The sequence below is a fragment of the Pan paniscus genome, chromosome 19, assembly GCF_029289425.2.
Source record: "Pan paniscus chromosome 19, NHGRI_mPanPan1-v2.0_pri, whole genome shotgun sequence".
Classification (NCBI taxonomy): Eukaryota; Metazoa; Chordata; class Mammalia; order Primates; family Hominidae; genus Pan; species Pan paniscus.
The window spans coordinates 14,926,208-14,948,566 of NC_073268.2; the positions used below are offsets into that span (position 1 = coordinate 14,926,208).

General features: G+C 54.7%; 1 protein-coding gene across 2 annotated transcripts; it reads left to right on the forward strand.

Annotated features, from left to right (window-relative positions):
• The first annotated feature begins 17 nt into the window (after positions 1-17).
• On the forward strand, positions 18-22,307 carry ACAP1 (ArfGAP with coiled-coil, ankyrin repeat and PH domains 1). Of its 2 annotated transcripts, XM_003810094.6 has the most exons (25): positions 18-3,040; positions 3,642-5,598; positions 5,902-6,079; positions 7,069-7,594; positions 8,118-8,175; positions 12,761-12,880; positions 13,088-13,141; positions 13,229-13,287; positions 14,189-14,372; positions 14,516-14,560; positions 14,671-14,766; positions 14,859-14,933; positions 15,349-15,458; positions 17,046-17,097; positions 17,193-17,293; positions 17,605-17,728; positions 17,828-18,039; positions 18,710-18,779; positions 18,915-19,009; positions 19,094-19,263; positions 19,821-19,993; positions 20,774-20,883; positions 20,956-21,066; positions 21,780-21,829; positions 22,125-22,307. In XM_003810094.6, exons 4-25 carry the CDS (start codon positions 7,542-7,544, stop codon positions 22,223-22,225), a joined length of 2,223 nt encoding a protein of 740 aa, XP_003810142.1. In that variant the 5' UTR covers positions 18-3,040; positions 3,642-5,598; positions 5,902-6,079; positions 7,069-7,541; the 3' UTR covers positions 22,226-22,307. The 2 variants fall into 2 exon arrangements, with proteins under 2 accessions (XP_003810142.1, XP_024782025.1); XM_024926257.4 differs by lacking the exons at positions 18-3,040; positions 3,642-5,598; positions 5,902-6,079; positions 8,118-8,175 and having other exon boundaries at positions 7,311-7,594.
• The last annotated feature ends 52 nt before the right edge of the window (positions 22,308-22,359 follow it).

The following is a 22,359-nucleotide window of genomic DNA, read 5'->3' on the forward strand; positions in this document are numbered from 1 at the left end:
GCGCGACAGCCGCGCTTGGCGGCACCGTGGCAACCGCGTCGGGCAGACAGTCCGAGGGATACGACCGGGGGGCTGAGACCAGGTATGCTTTACGGCACTGCCGGGCAATGAAGCAGCCCGCGCTAGGAGCTGGGGACGACCACGGTGAGAACAGAAGGACACGGGGTCGGGAGCCTCGCTTTACGGCATAGCGAGGTGACGGAGCGGCTCCGAGGGGGACGAAGACCTGGGCAGGGAGCTTTTGCGACAGTGGGAGAAAGACACGCCCACCGCAGGCATCTTTACGACGGTGGGGTGCTGGAGCCCAAACACTTTCTGCTTTGCGACAGCGGCACCGACGACCCCGCCCTCGCTAGGGGGAGGTGACACCTTGAAGCACTCGCTTTACGGCAAGAGGGGGTGTCTCCCCTCGGGATGCAGGCTCCAAAGCAGCGTGAGCCGAGTCTGGAGGACCCAGAGAAGCGGTAGTGAAAGTCTCTTCCCGCCACCCGACTGAGGACGAAGTGTCTTGCAACAGTGCGGCAATCCTTCCACTTTGCCTCACACCTCTCCTGATTGGCTGAGCTAGCCGACTGGCGGGGGTGGGGGAAGCTCGCTGATATTTCAAGTCAAGCCCAGCTTCAACTCCAACTCAACCAAACTATTCCATGTTAAGACCACAAAGAGTCTAAAGAAGTCCCGACAGGCAGTTTCAAGCGACAGCGTTGATGACCCCAAAAGATCTCCCTTAGAGCTATTAACAAGCCCCCTGCCCAACTCCCCGAAGCTCACGCTCAGGCTGGAGGACCGTGACGTCACAGTCGAAGCTCCTGGCCTGGCCCCCTGACTGGGATTGGCTGGTTTGGATGAGGGTGGTGCTGGAGAAGGGCGGGAACAAATTGCCCAGACAAAGAAAATCTTTGGGTGGGACACAAAGGAAAAGGGCGAGCGGAGGGACCCCCCAGCCCGAGTCTCTATATAGTCTTGATTCCGCCCGCCGCAGCTCTGGAGCAGGGGAGAAGTGGACCCGGGACTGAGCCCGAGCATCCCCGGCCGGCAGCGGTGGGGGCGGGGCCAGGGGCGGGGCTACGTGGAGCAGGGAGGCGGGTCAGGATCGCTGAGAGCGGCCCCCCAGTGGGGCCATGGAGAAGGTGGAGTGCCTAGGGGCTGCTGGCGGCCTCAACCGGGATTCCCCTGGAGGGGCAGCCAGAGGAGTGCCCGCAGCGGTCACAGGAGTCGAGGCAGGCGCTGGGCAGCCCTCCAGAGTAGTCTTGTTTCACGGTTCTGGGCCCCACGTGCACTCAGGGGGCTCCGTAACTCATAGTACTGGTTCAAGCTGTCCCTCCGGGGGGATAGTGGTCCTTGGTTCCGGGCCCAGTCAGCACCCAAGGGAGGCTGCGAACCACAGCCTTGGGTCTGGCAGGAACCCTGGTGGATTCAACATCCCCGGGCCTCGAACCAGTATATCCAGGGCTTCCAGCCCCGGGCCTGGGGGACCTGCAGGGCAAGAGGTAAACAGCCCCGGGTGCAGTCCGCACTCTGGGCCAACTTGCTTGAACCCCCAAAACTCCCAACAGGACCGGCCCCGGAGCATCCTACGAAAGAACAGCTCCAACTTGATGCAGAAATCCCCCAATGTGGAGAAGTAAGGAGCCCAGCACTGCGGGCAGGCAGCCCAGAGTCGGGAGGGTTCAGGACACCTGAGGGTGGGAGCCAGAAGGAAAGGGGCAGAGCCTTAAGAATGAAGAGTTAGAGTAGGTGAGGGCAATTGAGTGGTTCCAGGCTTTCGGGAGAAGAGCAGGTGCCCCATAAACCGTGGCTGCACAGGACTGTGATTATCATTAAGTCTGACCCCATCCCCAGCCTCAACAAGGGGGTATAAGAAAACTGTTTTGAGTCGGAGTGGTGACTCATGCCTGTAATCCTAGCACTTTGGGAGGCCGAGGTGGGCAGATCACCTGAGGTCTGGAGTTCAAGACCAGCCTGGCCAACATGGTGAAACCCTGTCCCTACTAAAAATACAAAAATAAGCCGGGTGTGGTGGCAGGCACCTGTAATCCCAGCTACTTGGGAGGCTAAGGCAGGAGAATGGCTTGAACCGGGGAGGCAGAGGTTGCAATGAGCTGAGATCACACCATTGCACTCCAGTCTGGAAAACAGAGCAAGACTCCATCTCAAAAAACAAACAACAACAAAAACTGTTTTGAATGCCACGCAGGGTAGCTCACGCCTGTAATCCCAGCACTTTGGGAGTGGGAGGCAGGCAGATCACGAGGTCAGGAGTTCAAGACCAGCCTGACCAACATGGTGAAACCCCATCTCTACTAAAAATACAAAAATTAGCCGGGTGTGGTGGCGCACGACTGTAATGCCAGCACTTTGGGAGTGCGAGGCAGGCAGATCACGAGGTCAGGAGTTCAAGACCAGCCTGACCAACATGGTGAAACCCCATCTCTACTAAAAATACAAAAATTAGCCGGGTGTGGTGGCGCACGCCTGTAATCCCAGCTACTCAGGAGGCTGAGGCAGGGGAATCACTTGAACCCGGGAGGCAGAGGTTGCAGTGAGCTGTGATCGTGCCACTGCACTCCAGCTTGGTCAACAGAGCAAGATTCCATCTCAAAACAAAAACAAAAGCAAAAAACAAAAACAAAAACAAAAAAAACCTGTTTTGAATGACTGGGAAAATGAGGGAGGCCTATGGGGGGGTCACTAGAAGGTCTCCTCCCCCAGCCCCAGAAGGAAGTCTCAGCACTGGGACGAGATGAATATCCTGACCACCTACCGCCCTGCTGACAAGGACTATGGATTTATGATGGTGGATGAGCCCAACACTCCCTACCACAGGTGCTGAGCCCTCAGCCCCAACCCTTCAGTCCAGAAATTCTTCTCTATTTAAAGGAGGGGACAGGTGGAGGAGGCAGAGCACCTCAGGGACTGGATACTGCCTGACACCCACCTCCCGGCACTGCTTCCCCCTCCTCTGCAGGCTGCAGGACAGTTTTGAGGACCTCTCTGCCGGCTCCTCCTGCTCAGTGAATCCTGGAGTGCTGGCAGAGAGGTAAGAGTCCTGCCAGAGATCAGCCGGGTTATGGGGCCTCTTTCTTCCCTCAGCCCTGAATTCAGGTCTGCAGCGGGTCTGCTTTCTGACACCTGCAGTGGGAGGTGCTACAATTTCCATCAGGCCTGGATGGGGGCAGGGGTCCGCCAATTTGGCCTCGTTTACCACCTGTCCCCATTGCTATTTTCTTCTCTTGATGCCCCCAACTAGTCTCCTGCCCCTTCAGGATTGTCATGATGGACAGTATCTGCCCCACGTTCCGCCAGGACTGTGCTGACAGGAGCTCAGGGCCTGCAGACAACTTTTCCAAGATACATGATGTAGGGTCCAGCCCTATGGGGCTTAGCGGGTGTTCCCCCCGTGTGCAGAGACGAGAGATTGTAATAAATTAAGACACAAGACAAAGAGATAAAGAGAAAGCAGCTGGGCCTGGGGGACGACTACCAAGACGCGGAGACTGGTAGTGGCCCCGAACCACTGGTTGCGCTGATATTTATTGCATACAAGACAAGGGGGCAGGGTAAGGAGGGTGAATCTTCTAAGTGATTGACAAGGTGCAGCAAGTCACGTGATCACAGGACAGGGGGCCCTTCCCTTTTAGGTAACTGAAGTAGAGAGAGAAGGCAGCATACGTCAGCGTTTTCTTCTATGCACTTATAAGAAAGATCAAAGACATTAAGACTTTCACTATTTCTTCTACTGCTCTCTACTACGAACTTCAAAGAGGAACCAGGAGTATGGGAGGAACATGAAAGTGGACAAGGAGCGTGAGCATTGAAGCACAGCACCACAGGGAGGGGTTTAGGCCTCCGGATGACTGCGGGGAGGCCTGGATAATATCCAGCCTTCCACAAGAAGCTGGTGGAGCAGAGTGTTCCCTGACTCCTCCAAGGAAAGGAGACTCCCTTTCGCGATCTGCTAAGTAACGGGTGTCTTCCCAGGCACTAGCGTTACCGCTTGACCAAGGAGCCCTCAAGCGGCCCTTATGCGAGCGTGACAGAACGTTCACCTCTTGCCTTCTAGGTCACTTCTCACAATGTCCCTTCAGCACCTGACCCTATACCTGCCGGTTATTCCTAGGTTATATTAGTAATGCAACAAACAGTAATATTAAAAGCTAATGATTAATAATGTTTATAATAATGATTGATAATTGTCCATGATCATCTCTATATCTAATTTGTATTATGACTATTCTTATTCTAACTATTTCTTTATTATACTGAAACAGTTTGTGCCTTCAGTCTCTTGCCTTGGCACCTAGGTAATCTTTCGCCCACAACATGAGATGAGGGTTGTGGATTGAATGGAAAGGGGGAGGTGGAGCGAACCTTTGGCAAGAGTGCGGTGGGAAAGCCAAGCTCTCACCATGGTCACAGACTCCACCGACTTTGACAAGCGCCGCAAGGCACACTATGACAAAGGGAAGTTTCTCAAGGCTCAGAAAAACCAGCCCTTGGAGAATGAAGAGGATGAGGATGACAATGGTGGTATTATCCGTATCAGCGGTGGCAGTCAAGGCGTGATGCTGGACCCAGAGCCCAGGCCTGTGCAGAGAGGCTTGGCAGGAGAACTAGCCAGAGGAGCCAAAGATGAGCCAGGCCTGGTCACCTGCAGGCACATCCTTGAAGCCGAGGGTTAGCGATGGCGGGGCTCCAGGGACTAGAGGGGGTTGTATTCCAGAGCCCGTTCCTCACTTCTCTACCACAGTCTGTCTTCCTCAGTGGCTATCAGCCCAAGACTCTGCTGCCTGACAGGGAGGTAATGCTGGGAAGTAACCCCAGGGAAGAAAGAGGGCAGCTGGAGGAAGGACCCCACTCAGGATAGTCCCCGGAGATTATTGGCTGTTGAGGAACAGAAAGTCTGATTGGGGGCTGATTTGTTGGCCAGGCCCAGTGGCTCACTTCTGTAATCCCAGCACTTTGGGAGGATTGCTTGAGGCCAGAAGTTCAAAACCAGCCTGGGCAACGTAGGGAGACCTCGTCTCTACAAAAAAAGAAAAAAGAAAAAGAAAAAAAATTGTTTTTAATTAGCCAGGTGTGGTGGCGTGCACCTGTAGTCCAGGCTACTGGGGAGGCTAAGGTGGGAGGATATCTTGAGCCCAGGAGTTTGAGGCTGCCGTGAGCGATGATGGCACTAACACATTCCAGCCTGGGTAACATAGCAAGATCTTGTCTCAAAAAATAAATAAAAAAAAACCAAAAGTCCAAGACAACCATGGGGGGAGGTGGAGCGGTCACTGAAGTTTTTCTAAAATGGGAAGGGTAAGAGAAGTCAGTGAGATGAGGATCTGGGGCCTGAGCTTCTCCCCTCTGGTGAGGGCCCACAACAGACACCTGGGAGGCATGGATACACCAGATGGCTAGAAGACTTGGATTCATTTGATTGATTCCTCAGATCCCTCCACCTACAGAAATCAGTCCCCCCAGCTGTGGCCACTATCATATTGGGGCAGGGGATTGCTCTGCAGCACAAGGAATATGATGGCAAAGGACTATACCTGAGGTCCTGCTCCCACCCAGAGCTTGTAGAGGACGTGGAAGATGAGCATCAGGATGGTGAGAGCCTGGGCAGGCCAGCCTAGGGGGCAGGAGGGCTGGGAACGCACAGCCTGATGGGTACCCCAGCCCTGATCCCTGATTCTAGGCTCCACAAGCTTGACCTAGGTGATTGAGAACCCCGTAAGCACTGAAGTCCACCTACTGGACCACATGGGAGGCCCCTTTAGGGATCACAAGGCCACAGAGAGCTCCCTGATGGCGACAATGACACCATTGCAGCCTGTTAAGGGCACCAGGCCACCATCTCCCTGGGGCTGTCTCTTGGCAAGCTCCCATCTCCCAGCCCTCCAATTCTTTCAGGCCAGTACATCAGCAACAGGTGGAAGGAGAGGCCCTGAACAGCCTCAAGTCCAAGGTCCACATTGGACAGGCGAGGAACCAGGGAGACTCAGAAGCGGTTGGGACCCCCTCCAGCTTGGCACCACACACTGGCTCCATGCCTCCTCCTTCACTCCTCTGCCACACCACCCCACTCCAGGTATTTCTCTGTCCTCCAAAGACAATGAGTCTCAAGTGGTGTCCAGCTGGTGGCTGGGGGGCTGAGCTGGCAAAGCCCAAGGAGTTCAGAGAGGGAGAGTGGAAGCAACCCCAACTCCTCAAGCCAGAACAAGCACAGCCTGGCACACTGAGCCTGGGCAGAGGCAAGGGGATGCATACACTGGCCAGGGAGGTAGAGGAGCTGAGTGGGGAGGTTCTAGGGGATCCAGAGTCACATGGACAAGATCTCATGCCTGCTACGAGAAAGCCATGAACTCAAACTCTTCTCTCCAGATGAAACCCTGGGACTTCGATGGACTCAAGAAAAGGAAAGCAAACAATGGAAAATGGGGCTGGTTGGGGGCAGAGTGGGGGCAACCTTCCCTTCATGACCACCCTATGAATAGAAATAAAGAGCAGAAGAGCAAGAGTCTGGGAGCTGTGAATCGGGTGCTCAGGCTGGGCCTGCTCAGTCGTTGAGGAGAGGGGAGGAAGGGGAGTTCACACACAGGAACCATGAATATGACGGCAAAACGAAGAAAGCTGGGAGCAGTCCGGGGTACTGGACTCCACAGGAGCCTAGAATCACGAGAAGGCCCAAGCTGTAGCAGGATGACAGTGACTGATGCAATTAATATAGTGAACCAGCTGGGCACAGTGGCTCACGCCTGTAATCCTAGCACTTTGGGAGGCCGAGGTGGGTGGATCACCTGAGGTCAGGAGGTCGAGACAAGTCTGACCAACAAGGTGAAACCCCGTCCCTACTGAAAATACAAAAAGTTAGCCGGGCATGATGGCAGGAGCCTGTAGTCCCAGCTACTCGGGAGGCTGAGACAGGAGAATTGCTTGAACCCAGGAGGCGGAGGTTGTAGTGAGCCGACATCGCGCCACTGCACTCCAGCCTGGGCGATGGAGGGAGACTCCGTCTCATAAATAAATAAATTTAGTGAACCATGAATTTACTGCTATCACCTTCTTCACTTCGTACAGCCCTGGAGGAAGGGGTTATCATTCCCATCTTCCAGATGAGAAAACTGAGGAATCAGAGAGCTCGTCCAGGGACACATAACCTCTAAGTGACAGAGCCAGGATTTGAACCTAGATCTGCCAGGCCCCCAAGATAACCACGAAGAGAGAAAGAAACAGAGGCTAGAGCCCCAGGAGGAAGGAGCTGGCAGATCGTCTCTGAGGGCGGGGCTGTGGCTTCTCTGATCTCAGGCCCCCATCCTCCGCCCAGGCCCCGCCCCTGCCCCTCCCAGCACCGCCTGGAAGTGTGGGGTGAGCGCTCCTCCTAGGACACCCCTTTCCCCTTGGGGAAAGAATTGTGCCCCCAGGCCCTTCCCCGCGGAGGTCCCTCTCCTCCTTCCCCATCATCTCCCCTTCCTGGGACAGAAAGTGCCTCCACCTGCATCCCCAGGGGCCAGGCCTCCAGGGCCCGCTGGCCCCACAGCAGGCAAGCTGAGATGACGGTCAAGCTGGATTTCGAGGAGTGTCTCAAGGACTCACCCCGTTTCCGGTAAGTGTGAACTGGTCTGGGGGGCTAAGGAGGGGAAAGTCTAACACCCCCAGCACACACACACCTTTCCCCAGGCCAGGTCTCCTTCCAGGGAGCAGGCCTCTAAGAGGCAGGAGCGAGCCTGTGGGCCAAAGTGGTACCCCAGCTGTGAAAGCAGGGTACTCCAATGCTCTCTGCCCCTGCATGCTCCTCCTGGCCTCTGCAGTTTCCCTCACCCCTAGAGCTGGCATTCCTCTGGCCTCTCAGTGGGACCCCTGCCCCTCCCCCAGCACCTGCTCTGGGGCGGTTAGCAACTTCCTGCCCTGGCCACATCCACCCTCCTTCTACCCTTCCTGCTCTGGCCTGGGCTGTGGTAGCTCCCAGACTGCAGAGCGGGCAGAGCACAAGTAGGCGGGTGGGGGGCGAGCCTCTCAACTCTGCAGCTTTCTCCTCCGTACCCACCGCCCTGCGACTCCATCCCGCCTGATGAGGCAGACAGACCAGATGGACCCAAGCTCTCTTCCCATGACCCCCTCTTTCCCAGAGCCTCTATTGAGCTGGTGGAAGCCGAAGTGTCAGAATTGGAGACCCGTCTGGAAAAGGTGACCCTGACATGGAGAGGTGACCCAGGAGTGGATTAGGTTGAGAGGGGTAGGGCCAGGGAGAAAGCTGGAGACACAGAATGCATCCCAGGGATTATTGAATACTGTGTAGGGGAGATATTTTGGAGACTGCAGAGAAGCAAAAAAGGTGGTTCTGTACCGACAAGAAGCTCAGGATCTTGGAAAACAAGACTTACTTTTGGGCCAGGCATGGTAGCTCATGCCTGTAATCCCAGCACTTTGGGAGGCCAAGGTGAATGGATCACCTGAGGTCAGGAGTTCTAGACCAGCCTGGCTAACATGGCGAAACCCCATCTCTACTAAAAATGCAAAAATCATCCAGGCTTAGTGGCACCCATCTGCAGCTCCAGCTACTCAAGAGGCTGAGGCAGAGGAATCACTTGAACCTGGGAGGCGGAGGTTGCAGTGAGCCAAGATCGCACCACTGCACTCCAGGCTAGGCGACAGAGCGAGACTCTGTGTCAAAAAAAAAAAGACTTAATTTTGGACTTCCTTGTTCTGCTCTTGAGCTCCTGCATTGTGCCAGGCCCTGGGCATTCAGGGAGGGCAAGATCATTTCTGCTCCCACGGAGCCCAAAGGCTGACTGGAAGACAAACCAGTGAAACGTTTCAATTCAAGACAGTAAGGTGTCCCCTGAGCACTCTATCAAACAGCATGTTCACACAAATACACACTCAAATGCTCTCTCATTCCCCTTACTTCGCTTTACTTTTCTCTGCAACATTTACCTCTGACACATTATGTATTTGCATGCTATATATTAGTTCTCTATTGCCGTGTAACAAATTGTCACAAATTTAGGGGGCAACATTGTTTTATGGGCAACATGGTGAGACCTCATCTCTACAAATAATAATTTTATTTTTATTTTTATTTATTTGAGATGGAGTCTCGCTCTGTCACCCAGGCTGGAGTGCAGTGGTGCGATCTTGGCTTACTGGAACCTCCACCTCCCAGGTTCAAGTGATTCTCCTACCTCAGCCTCCCAAGTAGCTGGGATTACAGGTGTGCACCACCACACCTGGATAATTTTTTTTCTTTTTGTATTTTTAGTAAAGACAGGGTCTCACCATGTTGGCTAAGCTGGTCTTGAACTCCTGACCTCAAATGATCTACCTGCCGCAGCCTCCCAAAGTGCTGGCATTACAGGCTTAAGCCACCGCACCCGGCCTACAAATAATAATTTTAAACAATGGACTGGATGGAGTGGCCACAGCTGTGATCCCAGATGCTTCAATACTGGGCTCAAGTGATCCTCCCTCCTCAACCTCCCCAGTAGCTGTGCTACAGGCACATGCCACCACGCCTGGCTTTTTTTAATTTAATTTTATTTTTTGTAGAGATGGGGTCTCCCTATGTTACCTAGGCTGGTCTGGAACTCCTGGCCTCAAGTAATCCTCCCACCTCAGCCTCCCAAAGTGCTGGAATTACAGGTGTGAGCCACCACACCTGGCCTGAATTTTTTATTTTGAGTAAATTATTGACTCAGGAGACTAGTAAGGAGAGGTCTCATGTACCCATCACCCAGCTTCCCCCACTGGTGACATCTTATACAATACTAGTACATTATTAAAACCAGGACATTAATAGTGTCACATTACAATTAACAATAAACTCGGCCAGATGTGGTGGCTCACGCCTGTAATCCCAGCACTTTGGGAGGCCAAGGTGGGCGGATCACGAGGTCAGGAGATCGAGACCATCCTGGCTAACACTGTGAAACCCCGTCTCTACTAAAAATACAAAAAATTATTTGGGTGTGGCGGCAGGCGCCTGTAGTCCCAGCTACTCAGGAGGCTGAGGCAGGAGAATGGCGCGAACCCGGGAGGTGGAGCTTGCAGTGAGTGGAGATCGTGCCACTGCACTCCAGCCTGGGCGACAGAGTGAGACTGTCTCAATAAACAAAAACAAACAAACAAAAAACCCCAATAAACTCTAGCCAAGCTCAGTGGCTCACGCCTGTAATCCCAGCACTTTGGTAGGCTGCGGCAGGTGGATCACGAGGTCAGGACTTCGAGAACAGCCTGACCAACATGATGAAACCCCCATCTCTACTAAAAATACAAAAATTAGCCAGGCGTGGTGGCACGCACCTGTAATCCCAGCTACTCAGGAGGCTGAGGCAGGAGAATTGCTTGAACCCAGGAGGCGGAGGTTGCAGTGAGCCGAGATCACCCCGCCACACTCCAGCCTGCGGAGGTCGCAATGAGCCGAGATCGTGCCACTGCACTCCGGCGTGGGCGACAGACCAAGACTCTGTCTCTAAATAAATAAATAAATAAATAAACTCTATAGATCCTACTTTGATTTTACATTTTGCATATACTCTTTTTTGGTGTTTTTGTGTATAATTCTATGGTACTTTATCACGTGTATGGATTCCTTTAACCATCACCACACACCAATGGACACAAGGAATTCCTTTACAGTGGTACCCGACATCCTTCCCACACTTCTTTAATCTGTGGTAACCACTGATTTGTTCTCCATCTCTCTACTTTTGTCATTTCCAGAATGTTCCATATATAGAATCATACACTATGTGACCCTTTGAGATTTGGCTTCCCCCTCCCCCCTCACTCAGAATAATGCTGCTGCCGGGTGTGGTGGCTCATGCCTGTCATCCCAACTACTCAGGAGGTCAAGGTAGGAGGGTTGCTTGAGGCCAGAAGCTCAAGACCAGCCTGGGCAACATAGCAAGACCCTTGTCTCTAAATAATGTTCTGTTTTGTTTTTAAATTAGCCAGGCATGGTGGTGTGTGCCTGTAGTCTCAGCTACTCAGGAAGCTAAGATTGGAGGATCCCTTGAACCCAGGAGTTCAAGGCTGCAGTGAGCTATGATCCCACCACTGCACTCCAGCCTGGGCGACAGACACCTCAACTCTAAAAATAATCATAATTTTTTAAAAGATGAATGCTCTTGAAGTTTATCCAAGTTGTTGCACATATCAACAGTTTGTTCCTTTTTATTGCTGAGTACTGTTCTATTGAACAGATGTCCCAGTCTGTCACTAGTCCAGTGTTATGAAAGTTTCTTACTCATCTAAGGGGGAGGGGCTGAGATGGTAAGGAAAAAAACTAGACACAGAGTCCTCAGATTCACACAGTGATTTGTGAACATCCTTGTACCTTGTCACAGACAACCCATGGTGATGTCTGATAAGATTTGATCTCGGTCAGGCCAGGTGCAGTGGCTCATGCCTGTAATCCCAGCACTTCGGGAGGCCGAAGCAGGTGGATCACCTGAAGTCAGGAGTTCGAGACCAGCCTGGTCAACATGGTGAAACCCCGTCTCTACTAAAAATACAAAAAATTAGCTGGGCATGGTGGCGGGCACCTGTAATCCCAGCTACTCGGGAGGCTGAGGCAGGAGGATCGCTTGAACCTGGGAGGCAGAGGTTGTGGTGAGCCAAGATCATGCCATTGCACTCCAGCTTGGGCAACGGAGCAAAACTCCGTCTCAAAAATAGAAAAATAAAAAGAGATGGGGTTTCACTATGTTGGTCAGGCTGATATCCAACTCCTGACCTCAGGTGATCCACCCACCTCAGCCTCCCAAAGTGTTGAGATTACAGGTCTGAGCCACCTTGCCTGGCCTATCAAGTCTCTTTGTCAGTCAAAAGGGCCAGATAGGATGGGCCCCAGGAGTACCCCGGCATTTCCTCTTGGCCCTGACCCGTGGTCTAGATGATGGATTAATATTTATGAGGGAACGTGCAGTGAGCACAGAATGGGACAACTCCTAGCAGTAAATACTATAGATTTTATTTATTTATTTATTTTTCGAGACAGAGTCTCGGTCTGTCACCCAGGCTGGAGTGCAGTAGTGCCATCTCGGCTCACTGCAGCCTTGACCTCCCGGATTCAGGCAGTCCTCCTGCCTTAGCCCCCCAGGTAACTGGGATTACAGGCACTTGGTGCCATCTCAGCTCACTACAGCCTCAGCCTCCCGGTTCAAGCAGTCCTCCTGCCTTAGCCTCCCAAGTAGCTGGGATTACAGGCATGTGCCACCATGCCTGGCTAATTTTTGAATTTTTAGTAGAGATGGGGTTTCACCATGTTGCCCAGGCTGCTCTTGAATTCCTGAGCTCAAGCGACTGGCCCGCCTTGGCCTCCCAAAGGGTTGGGATTACAGGTGTGAGCCACCACGCCCGGCCAATACTGTAGAATTTAATAGCAACCAGGTAGAGCATCCAGACCATGCAGGAATCTCCACGGAGCTCTGGATCTAAGCAGGTAGGCAGGGCAGGAAGAGATATGTGCGAGTGGACAGGGAAAGATGTTTTGGAGGTAAGGCTGACAGAGGTGTTGGCGACAGGCTGAGAGGAATGGGCAGGAATTGGGTTTCAGGCCCAAGGCAGTGGGAGCAAAGACGCAGTGATGAGAACACAGCAGGTATGTGTTAGATACAGGGAGAGCTGGATGAGCCTGGAGGGCAGTGAGGCCAGGCAGGAATAGGGGAGCGCCGCCCTGGGCAAGGGGAGAGGAAGTGGGGCAGGTGTGGGGGCATCACCAGGTGTGAGGATGATGGCACAGCTCCCTGTTACCCTCCTTCTTTCCCAGCTCCTGAAACTGGGCACTGGTCTCCTGGAAAGTGGGCGCCATTACCTTGCTGCCAGCCGCGCCTTCGTTGTCGGCATTTGTGACCTGGCCCGCCTGGGTCCACCAGAGCCCATGATGGCGGTATGCGGAGGGTCTGCATCTGGGAGGGAAGGAGTCTGGGATGAGGAGGTGATGCTGTGGAAGAGGAGGGCTGGCCTGGGGTCTGCAGGTTCCAGGCCACAGCAGGGCTGGGCTGCTGTCCATGACAGCCGTAGCAGGCTGGGTCTCGAGTCGGGAGGGTGCTGCCACCCCATGCCTAGTACTCTTTCTGTGCCTCTTCTTGCCTAGGAGTGTCTGGAAAAATTCACCGTGAGCCTGAACCACAAGTTGGACAGCCATGCGGTAAGTAGGGGAAGGTAAGGATTGTGGGGGTGGTGGCCAGGTCACCTGTGGTCCTGACCCCAGTCTACCAACTTCTCCTTCCCTCAGGAGCTTCTAGATGCCACCCAACACACACTGCAGCAGCAGATCCAGACCCTGGTCAAGGAGTGAGATGGGGCCGGGCGCAGTGGCTCATGCCTGTAATCCCAACACTTTGGGAGGCAAAGGCGGGAGGATTGCTTGAGCCCAGGAGTTGGACACCAACCTAGCCAACATGGCGAAACTGTCTCCACAAAAAATACAAAAATTAGGCCGGGCGCGGTGGCTCATGCCTATGATCCCGGCATTTTGGGAGGCCAAGGCGGGCGGATCACCTGAGGTCGGGAGTTCGAGACCAGCCTGTCTAACATGGCAAAACCCCGGCTCTACTAAAAAATACGAAAAAAAAAAAAATTAGCCGGGCATGGTGGCAGGTACCTGTAATCCCAGCTACTCAGGAGGCCGAGGCAGGAGAATCATTTGAACCCAGGAGGTGGAGGTTGCAGTGAGCCAAGATCGCACTACTTCACTTCAGCCTGGGCAACAGAGTGAGACTCTGCCTCAAAAAAAAAAAAAAAAAAAATAGCCGGGCGTGGTGGCACATGTCTGTTGTCCCAGCTTCTTGGGAGGCTGAGGCAGGAGAATTGCTTGAGCCTGGAGGTCAGGGCTGCGGTGAGCCATGATTGTGCCACTGTACTCCAGCCTGGGTAACAGAGCAAGACCCGGTCTCAAAAATAAAAACAACAACAACAAAAAAATTTTTTTAAAGGGGGAGTGAGATGGGAGAGAAGGGGGCCTTATTTCTCGGAAACCAGCCCTGCCGCCCTCTTCCCATGGCCACAGGAGCCTCCCCAGTGACGGAGTTGTGAGATTGGGGGTTTCTGGTGTCCTGACTTCCGTCCCAGGGATCACCTTGGGTTTCCCACGTTGCAGAGACTAACTGAAAGGACATGAGGGCTTTACCCTGGGAATGCTCTGCTGGGGCAGGTGGGTGTTAGCTGCGATTCTGTGTTATTTTCCCATCCTCAGAGGTCTGCGGGGTTTCCGAGAGGCTCGCCGGGATTTCTGGCGGGGGGCTGAGAGCCTGGAGGCTGCCCTGACCCACAACGCAGAGGTTCCCAGGCGCCGGGCCCAGGAGGCAGAAGAGGCAGGAGCTGCTTTGAGGACGGCTCGAGCTGGGTACCGGGGACGGGCACTGGATTATGCCCTGCAGGTGCCTGCCCCAATCTGTCTTCCTGGGGTACCAGAGCCTCAGGTGTCACCTCGAGGCTGGGGGGTCCCCAGTGTGCAGTGGGAATGGGTGTTGTGTTTTCAAGACTGATCTGGGGTTTTTTACGTCCTCTTTTACGTCCTCAGATCAACGTGATTGAGGACAAGAGGAAGTTTGACATCATGGAGTTTGTGAGTTGTGGCGGGGGTGAGGGCAGGGTGGAGAAGAGCCTGCTGCCAGCACAAGGGAATGGGGAGAGGGGTTCTTCCTCAGCCTGCCCACTGCCCGCCTTGTCCCCCAGGTGCTGCGTTTGGTGGAGGCCCAGGCTACCCATTTCCAGCAGGGCCACGAGGAGCTGAGCCGGCTGTCCCAGTATCGAAAGGAGCTGGGCGCGCAGGTGGGGCCCCAGGGCACAGCAGGTGGTAGAGGGAGGTTAGGGACTCCTAACTGGGGGGCCTTGGACATCTGAGATGCCCTTCCTGTGCCCAGTTGCACCAGCTGGTCTTGAATTCAGCACGAGAGAAGAGGGACATGGAGCAGAGACACGTGCTGCTGAAACAGAAGGTGAGGGGCCAGGTGCGGTGGCCCACGACCGTCATCCCAACATGTTGGGAGGCTGAGGTGGGAAGATTGCTTGAGGCCTGGAGTTCAAGATTAGCCTAGGCATCGTAGTGAAACTCCATCTCTACAGAAAATTTTAAAATTAGCTGGTGTGGGGGCATGCACCTCTAGTTCTAGCTACTCAGGAGGCTGAGGTGGGAGGATTGCTTGAGCCCAGGAGTTCAAGACTGCAGTGAGCTATGATCACACAACTGCACTTAAGCCTGGGTGAAAGAACAAGACCCTGTCTCTAAAAATAAATTTAAAAAAATATTTCAAAAAGCAGAAAGTAAGGGCTAGGGCTGTGGGCAGGAGGCAGATGCCTATGGCCTTGGTCTCTGCCCATCTCAGTTGCCCTTTGATCCTCTTGTGCCTCCAGGAGCTGGGTGGGGAGGAGCCAGAACCAAGCTTAAGAGAGGGGCCTGGTGGCCTGGTGATGGAAGGACATCTCTTCAAACGGGCCAGCAACGCATTTAAGACCTGGAGCAGGTGAGGAGAGGACACCCCCAGTCAGCCCGCCCCACCCAATGATGTATTTTCGAGTGGTAATAGCACGCTAAGCACTGCAAGGAAAAACAGACGAACCCCCCTGCCTCAGTAGAGTTTACATTCCATCAGCAAAGACAGAGGATAAACCTAGTATGTAAATTACGTGCTATGTTAGAAGGTGATAGTGCTTGCTATAGGAGAAAGATGATAAAGCAAGGGATGTGGGGAGCTGGGTAGGGGTTACAGTTCTAAATAGTTGGGCAGTGTGGGCTTCATGAGAAGGTAACTTTTGAACAAAGACTTGAAGGATATCTGGGGGAAGAAAGTTCTAGACAGAAGAAAGAGCCAGTGCCAAGGCCCTGAGATAGCTGGGGAGTTGGAAGAGCAGGGTGGTGGCCCTGGGTCTGGACAGAGTGAGGGAGGAGGATGTGCAGGAGATGAAATCGGAGCTAATGGGGACATGAGTCATTATAGGGCCCTATAGATTTTTGTAGGGATTTGGGGTCTACTCTGAGAGCAATTGGGAGCCGCTATAGGGTTTGGAACAGGATGGCGGCATGCTGTGACTTGACTCCTTTCCCTTCTAGGGCCACTGCTAGCCCACATGGGATCTCTGTACAAATTAGAAAATGGAGCTGCTTCCCCAAGATACTCTTTTTTCTTTTTCGTTTCTTTTTTTTTTTTTCTGTTTTTTTGAGATGGGGTGTCACTCTGTTGCCCAGCCTGCAGTGCAGTGGCGCAGTCTCGGCTCACTGCAACCTCTATCCCCTGAGTTCAAGTGATCCTCCCTCCTCAGCATCCTAAATAGCTGGGACCACAGGCGTGTGCCATCACACTCAGCTAATTTTTGTATTTTTGGTAGAAACAGGGTTTCACCATGTTGCCCAGGCTGGTCGCAAACTCCTGACATCAAGCAATCCACCCGCCTCGGCCTCCCAACTTGCTGGGATTACAGGCGTGAGCCACTGTACCTGGCCCCTAAGATTCTTTCTTTTCTTTTTTTCTTTTTCTTTTTTGATGGAGCCTCGCTATGTTGCGCAGGCCGCGGCACAGTGGTGCGATCTCAGCTCACTGCAACCTCAGCTTCCTGGGTTCAAGCGATTCTCCTGCCTCAGCCTCCCAAGTAGGTGGGATTATAGCCGCCTGCCACCACGCCTGGCTAATTTTTGTATTTTTAGTAGAGACGGAGTTTCACCATATTGGTCAGGGTGGTCTCAAACTCCTGACCTTGGGTGATCCACCGCCCCCATCAGCCTCCCAAAGTGCTGGGATTACAGGTGTGAGCCCAGCCTAAATAGTATTTTTTAAATTGTAGCAATAGACATTTTATTAGAAAAAGAATTTTACTGCCATCTGCTGGAAAGTTGTCTTCATAACTATATGAAATCTGGGTTGTCCAAGACAGGAATAGCATCCTTTAGATGTTCCAATCTGCACAATTGTCCACCCTTCTCTGGAATGTCTCGTGGAACAGTCAGCCCAGGTGTCTGTCCTCTCAGTAAGATCCTCATGGGCAAAAAGCACAGCCTCTCTTCCGTCCCTCATCCTAAAGCTGCCTATGTCTGTAATGATTTCCTTCTCTTACAGACGCTGGTTCACCATTCAGAGCAACCAACTGGTTTACCAGAAGAAGTACAAGGTGAGTGGACCTGGGTCCTGGATGCCTGGGCCCCAGGGAGACTCAGCTCTTGCCTGCAGCTGGACGTCTGGCCTCTTATCACCTTATCCTGCCAGGACCCTGTGACTGTGGTGGTGGATGACCTTCGTCTCTGCACAGTGAAACTCTGCCCTGACTCAGAAAGGCGGTTCTGCTTTGAGGTGGTGTCCACCAGCAAGTGAGTGCAATCCCCAGGGGTGATACTTTAATATATCTAAACAGCTGCCAATCTGAAAGGCAGGGCCCACCACAATGGAGGCCCCCCATGCAGCTCCAGACTTTAATTCTTTGGCAGCTGGACTGGGGGGCCATTGTGGAAGAGGGTACAGGGTGATGGGGGATATTTAGGAGAATATTACCAACTGGTACAGAAGTCTTTCAATGCAACTGGAACTGGTTGAATACTGGCTGAATGTCAGTCTGCCCATGCTGCCACTTTGCTTCCCAGGCCTCAGACCCTTCTGCCATCTCCCTCACCCTCCTACCTAGGTCCTGCCTCCTCCAGGCTGACTCAGAGCGCCTCCTGCAGCTGTGGGTCAGTGCTGTGCAGAGCAGCATTGCTTCTGCCTTCAGTCAGGCTCGCCTTGATGACAGCCCCCGGGGTCCAGGCCAGGTACCTTAACCTGGGGGTGCGCAGCCAGGCTGCCTGTGGAGATGGGGCACCCTTTACCCTAGGCCCCTTGGCCACCCTTTCTTCCCCTCTCTCCCCCAGGGCTCAGGACACCTGGCCATAGGCTCTGCTGCCACCCTGGGCTCTGGTGGAATGGCCAGGGGAAGGGAGCCTGGGGGAGTCGGGCACGTGGTGGCCCAGGTCCAGAGTGTGGATGGCAATGCCCAGTGCTGCGACTGCCGGGAGCCAGCCCCGGAGTGGGCCAGCATCAACCTTGGTGTCACCCTCTGCATTCAGTGTTCCGGCATCCACAGGTTACTCCACAAGGCCCATGCGGGAGCCCCACTCCTTCGGGCCACAGTGCGGCTCCAATACAGAGCGCATCACACCGGCCCCTCTTCCTTCCCTGTCCTGGCTTCCTCTCTTAGCTTCTGGCTTTGTCACTGGGTACCAGGCCTGGGCCCAAGCCTCTGGGGTGCCAGTTGGACCCAGGCGGGCCTAGCCCCTCTGTGTCCTAGTCTGGCCAGAATTGGGGGATACCCAGAATTTGTTGGCTTGGTTGGAAGAAGTGTGGGGTCAAGGCTGCTGAGGGTGGGGGAGCCAATGAAGACTAGGCAGAGAAATGGTCATGAGGCCTTAGCAAGTGTCTAAGGCCCTCGTCCCCCACCTCAGTGTGGTGGAAGGGAGGTGACATGGGAGAGGTTGTCCAGGCCAAAGTGTCACTAGAGAAGGGAGGTGGCTGGAGTGATGAGGGCCTTGAAATGAAACCTAAGGAAGAAGGAATGGTGACGAGGCAGGGTCCTGCCAGGGCCAGGTCAAGGCTACATGGTGGCTACATGGCCGCAGCTGCCCTGCCTCCTGGGCCAGCACCTCTGCACGGGCCCCCATGCCAGCCTTGCCTCCCAGTGTCTTCAGGAGCAGCAGCAGCTCCCCAGGCCACTGCCCCCCTGCACAGGGCCTGACCCTCCCCCTCTGGCCCTCCAGGAGCCTTGGTGTTCACTTCTCCAAAGTCCGGTCTCTGACCCTTGACTCATGGGAGCCAGAACTAGTGAAGGTAACTTAGGGTATTGTGAAGATTGGGGGCAAGAACTTGGGGTGGGGCAAGGACATGGCGGTGCAGGGGCGTGATCCCTGAGGAGTCACTCACCCCCACCTTCCCTGTCTCTGCCTCTGCCTGGGCCTCCTGAAGCTCATGTGTGAGCTGGGAAATGTCGTCATCAACCAGATCTATGAGGCCCGCGTGGAGGCCATGGCAGTGAAGAAACCAGGGCCCAGCTGCTCCCGGTGAGCTTGGGGTTTAGCCTCCCAGGGGAATGGGGGACCCCTGGAGCAGAAGAGGGAAGACTGCCTGCTTCTCCCCTCCCACAGGCAGGAGAAGGAGGCCTGGATTCACGCTAAATACGTGGAGAAGAAGTTCCTGACCAAGCTGCCTGAGATTCGAGGGCGAAGAGGTGGCCGGGGGCCCCCAAGGGGGCAGCCTCCTGTGCCCCCAAAGCCTTCCATCAGGCCCCGGCCAGGGAGCTTGAGATCCAAGCCAGGTATAGGGTTGGTTGGGCATTCATTGAGCATCTGCTGTGTGCTCGGCACCGTGCCAGGTAGCGCCAGGAGGCACAGAGTGTGAAGCCCAGGCCTTCCGCTGGAGAATGTCGGAGGGACCGGACTGCCGTTTCAGGGGTTACGGTGGAGTGTGACATTAAGAATGGGAAGGAACGTGGGGCTGGGCGTGGGCAGGGAGGGTAAGGGGTGCCAACAGCATAAGAAAAGGAGAGAGAGGGGGTGGGTTTGGCTGGAGCGTCAGGGGTTGAGAGCTGAGGCCGAGTGTCAGGCAGTCAGCTCACCTGTGTCATCCCAGCAGTCGGGGTGGTTGAACCGGATGAGGTGATGATGCCGTCTCTCCCCTACACCCTAGGGACTTGTACACATGCATACTCATACTTACACATACCCACACTTGCATCACTCTATTCCCTCCACAGTCCCAAGCTCCCCATCATTTAGAAGAGACCTGTCCCATTATAGCATTGGGGCACTGCTGAGGGTTTTCTTCCCAGACTCGGAGCTGCTTCCCCCTAACAGAACCAAATCCCCCGAACAGAGCCCCCCTCTGAGGACCTGGGAAGCCTGCACCCTGGGGCCCTACTGTTTCGAGCATCTGGGCATCCTCCATCTCTTCCCACCATGGCTGATGCCCTTGCCCATGGAGCTGATGTCAACTGGGTCAATGGGGGCCAAGATAATGCCACACCGCTGATCCAGGCCACAGCTGCTGTAAGAGCCCTGCCGAACTCTCCACCCCACCCTAGGGCTCTGACACCTACTCCTGACTCTGGGCCCTGCCCTTACCTCCTTTTCCCACCACCTGTTCCCTAGGGCCTCCACCCATAGGGAGAGATCAACAATAGAGACTGGTTGCTAAGAGTGTGTGATTTGGAGGCAGAGAACCTGAGTTTGAACCCAGGCTCTCACCTCTTACAGGAGACTTTTTTTTTTTTTTTTTTTGAGACAGTCTCGCTCTGTCCCCCAGACTGGAGTGCGATGGTGCGATCTCGGCTCACTGCAAGCTCCGCCTCCCGGGTTCACACCATTCTCCTGCCTCAGCTGCCTGAGTAGCTGGGACTACAGGCGCCAGCTAGCATGCCCGGCTAATTTTTTGTATTGTTAGTAGAGATAGGGTTTCACCGTGTTAGCCAGGATGGTCTGGATCTCCTGACCTTGTGATCCACCCGCCTCGGCCTCCCAAAGTGCTGGCATTACTGGCGTGAGCCACTGTGCCCGGCCTACAGGAGACTTTTAACAAGTTATTAACCTCTCAGCCTCATCTGTAAAATAGTAACATACCTCATAAGCTTGTACTATGGATTTATATATGAATACATGCAAAGAGCTAGAGCCAAGCCTAGCTTGGTTACAGTTAGCTGTAACCCCTTCCACACTCCTGATTACCACACTCCACCCTCCCATTCTCTGAACTGGCGCCACCCTAAGACATCTTGAAATCCACCACTAGGGATGCCACCCTCAACCCCCCTTCTCGACTTCTCCATGCAGAATTCTCTTCTGGCCTGTGAGTTTCTCCTCCAGAACGGGGCGAACGTGAACCAAGCGGACAGTGCGGGCCGGGGCCCGCTGCACCACGCAACCATTCTTGGCCACACGGGGTAGGGATGATGGCATGGGGAGGAAGGCTGGGAGAAGTTGGGCGGCCGGCTGACCCTGGCTCTTCTCTCCAGGCTCGCCTGCCTGTTCCTGAAACGGGGAGCTGATCTGGGGGCTCGAGACTCTGAAGGCAGGGATCCTCTGACCATCGCCATGGAAACAGCCAACGCTGACATCGTCACCCTGTAAGAATGCCTGAAGGGGCGAGGCTGGCGCTGGGACTCCCCCCACCCCCGCCCACCCACGTTCGGGCGGGCGGGGCTGACGCCGAAACAGAAGCCTGCGCGGTGGGGCCTCGGGAAGGGGCTGGGCCAGCGCCGGGGCCAGGCTCGAGAAAGGCTGCGCGAAGCGTGCACTGGGACGTGGAGTAGAAGGCAGGCGGGAGGGCGGGCAGGGTGCAAGGATGCTTGGCCCACCCTGAGAGGCGTCATTCGCCCATCAACATTGCTGTCAGGCATCTTTTTAGCACTAGACGTGACCCCGGGGGTGGGGGCAGATGAACGGAACGCAACCCAGCTCAAAGGATGGGAAGTTGTGGGGGAGGTGAGGATAGTCTTTTTTTTTTTTTTTTTTTTGAGACGGAGTCTCACTCTGTCGCCCAGGCTAGAGTGCAGGGGCGCGATCTCGGCTCACTGCAACCCCCGCCTCCCGGGTTCAAGCGATTCTCCTGTCTCAGCCTCCCCTGAGTAGCTGGGACTACAGGCGTGCGCCACCACCCCCGGCTAATTTTTTGTATTTTTAGTAGAGACGGGGTTTCACTATGTTGGCCAGGACGGTCTCGATCTCCTGACCTCGTGATCCGCCTGCCTCGGCCTCCCAAAGTGTTGGGGTTACAGGCGTGAGCCACCGCGCCCGGCCAAAGATAGTGTCGTTCATTTCTTAATTCCCTCCTCTTCAGGCTACGACTGGCAAAGATGAGGGAGGCTGAAGCGGCCCAGGGGCAGGCAGGTAAAGAATACACCCACCCCACCCCCCAGGCCCAACACCTGAACTCTGGGCTTCTGGTCCACGGTGACCTCTCTCCCTAGTGCCCAGCTGCATTCATTCCGTTATTTAACAAATGCGTATTGGGCGCATGCGACGTGCCAGGCCCTGGCAAGGCATAGGTGCTGGCGCAGTGCCCGCGGCGCGCACGTTCCCACCCAGGCTCGGAGCGCGAGGTCCCAAGGTGGGCCCCAACCGCCGGATCCTGCCCTTCTGCACTGGGGCCCAGCCGCCTCCCGGCCTTTCCTCCCTCCCCCAGGAGATGAGACGTATCTTGACATCTTCCGCGACTTCTCCCTCATGGCGTCAGACGACCCGGAGAAGCTGAGCCGGCGCAGTCATGACCTCCACACGCTGTGACCCCAGGCCCACGGGGCCCGCGCCTCCCTCCCTTCCCCGCCACCGGGCTCTCTGCTATTAAAGCCTCCGTGCTTCGCTCTTCCCTTCTGGTTCACTTCTTGGGCTCCACCTTCGGGCGCGTAGGGTGTTGGGCG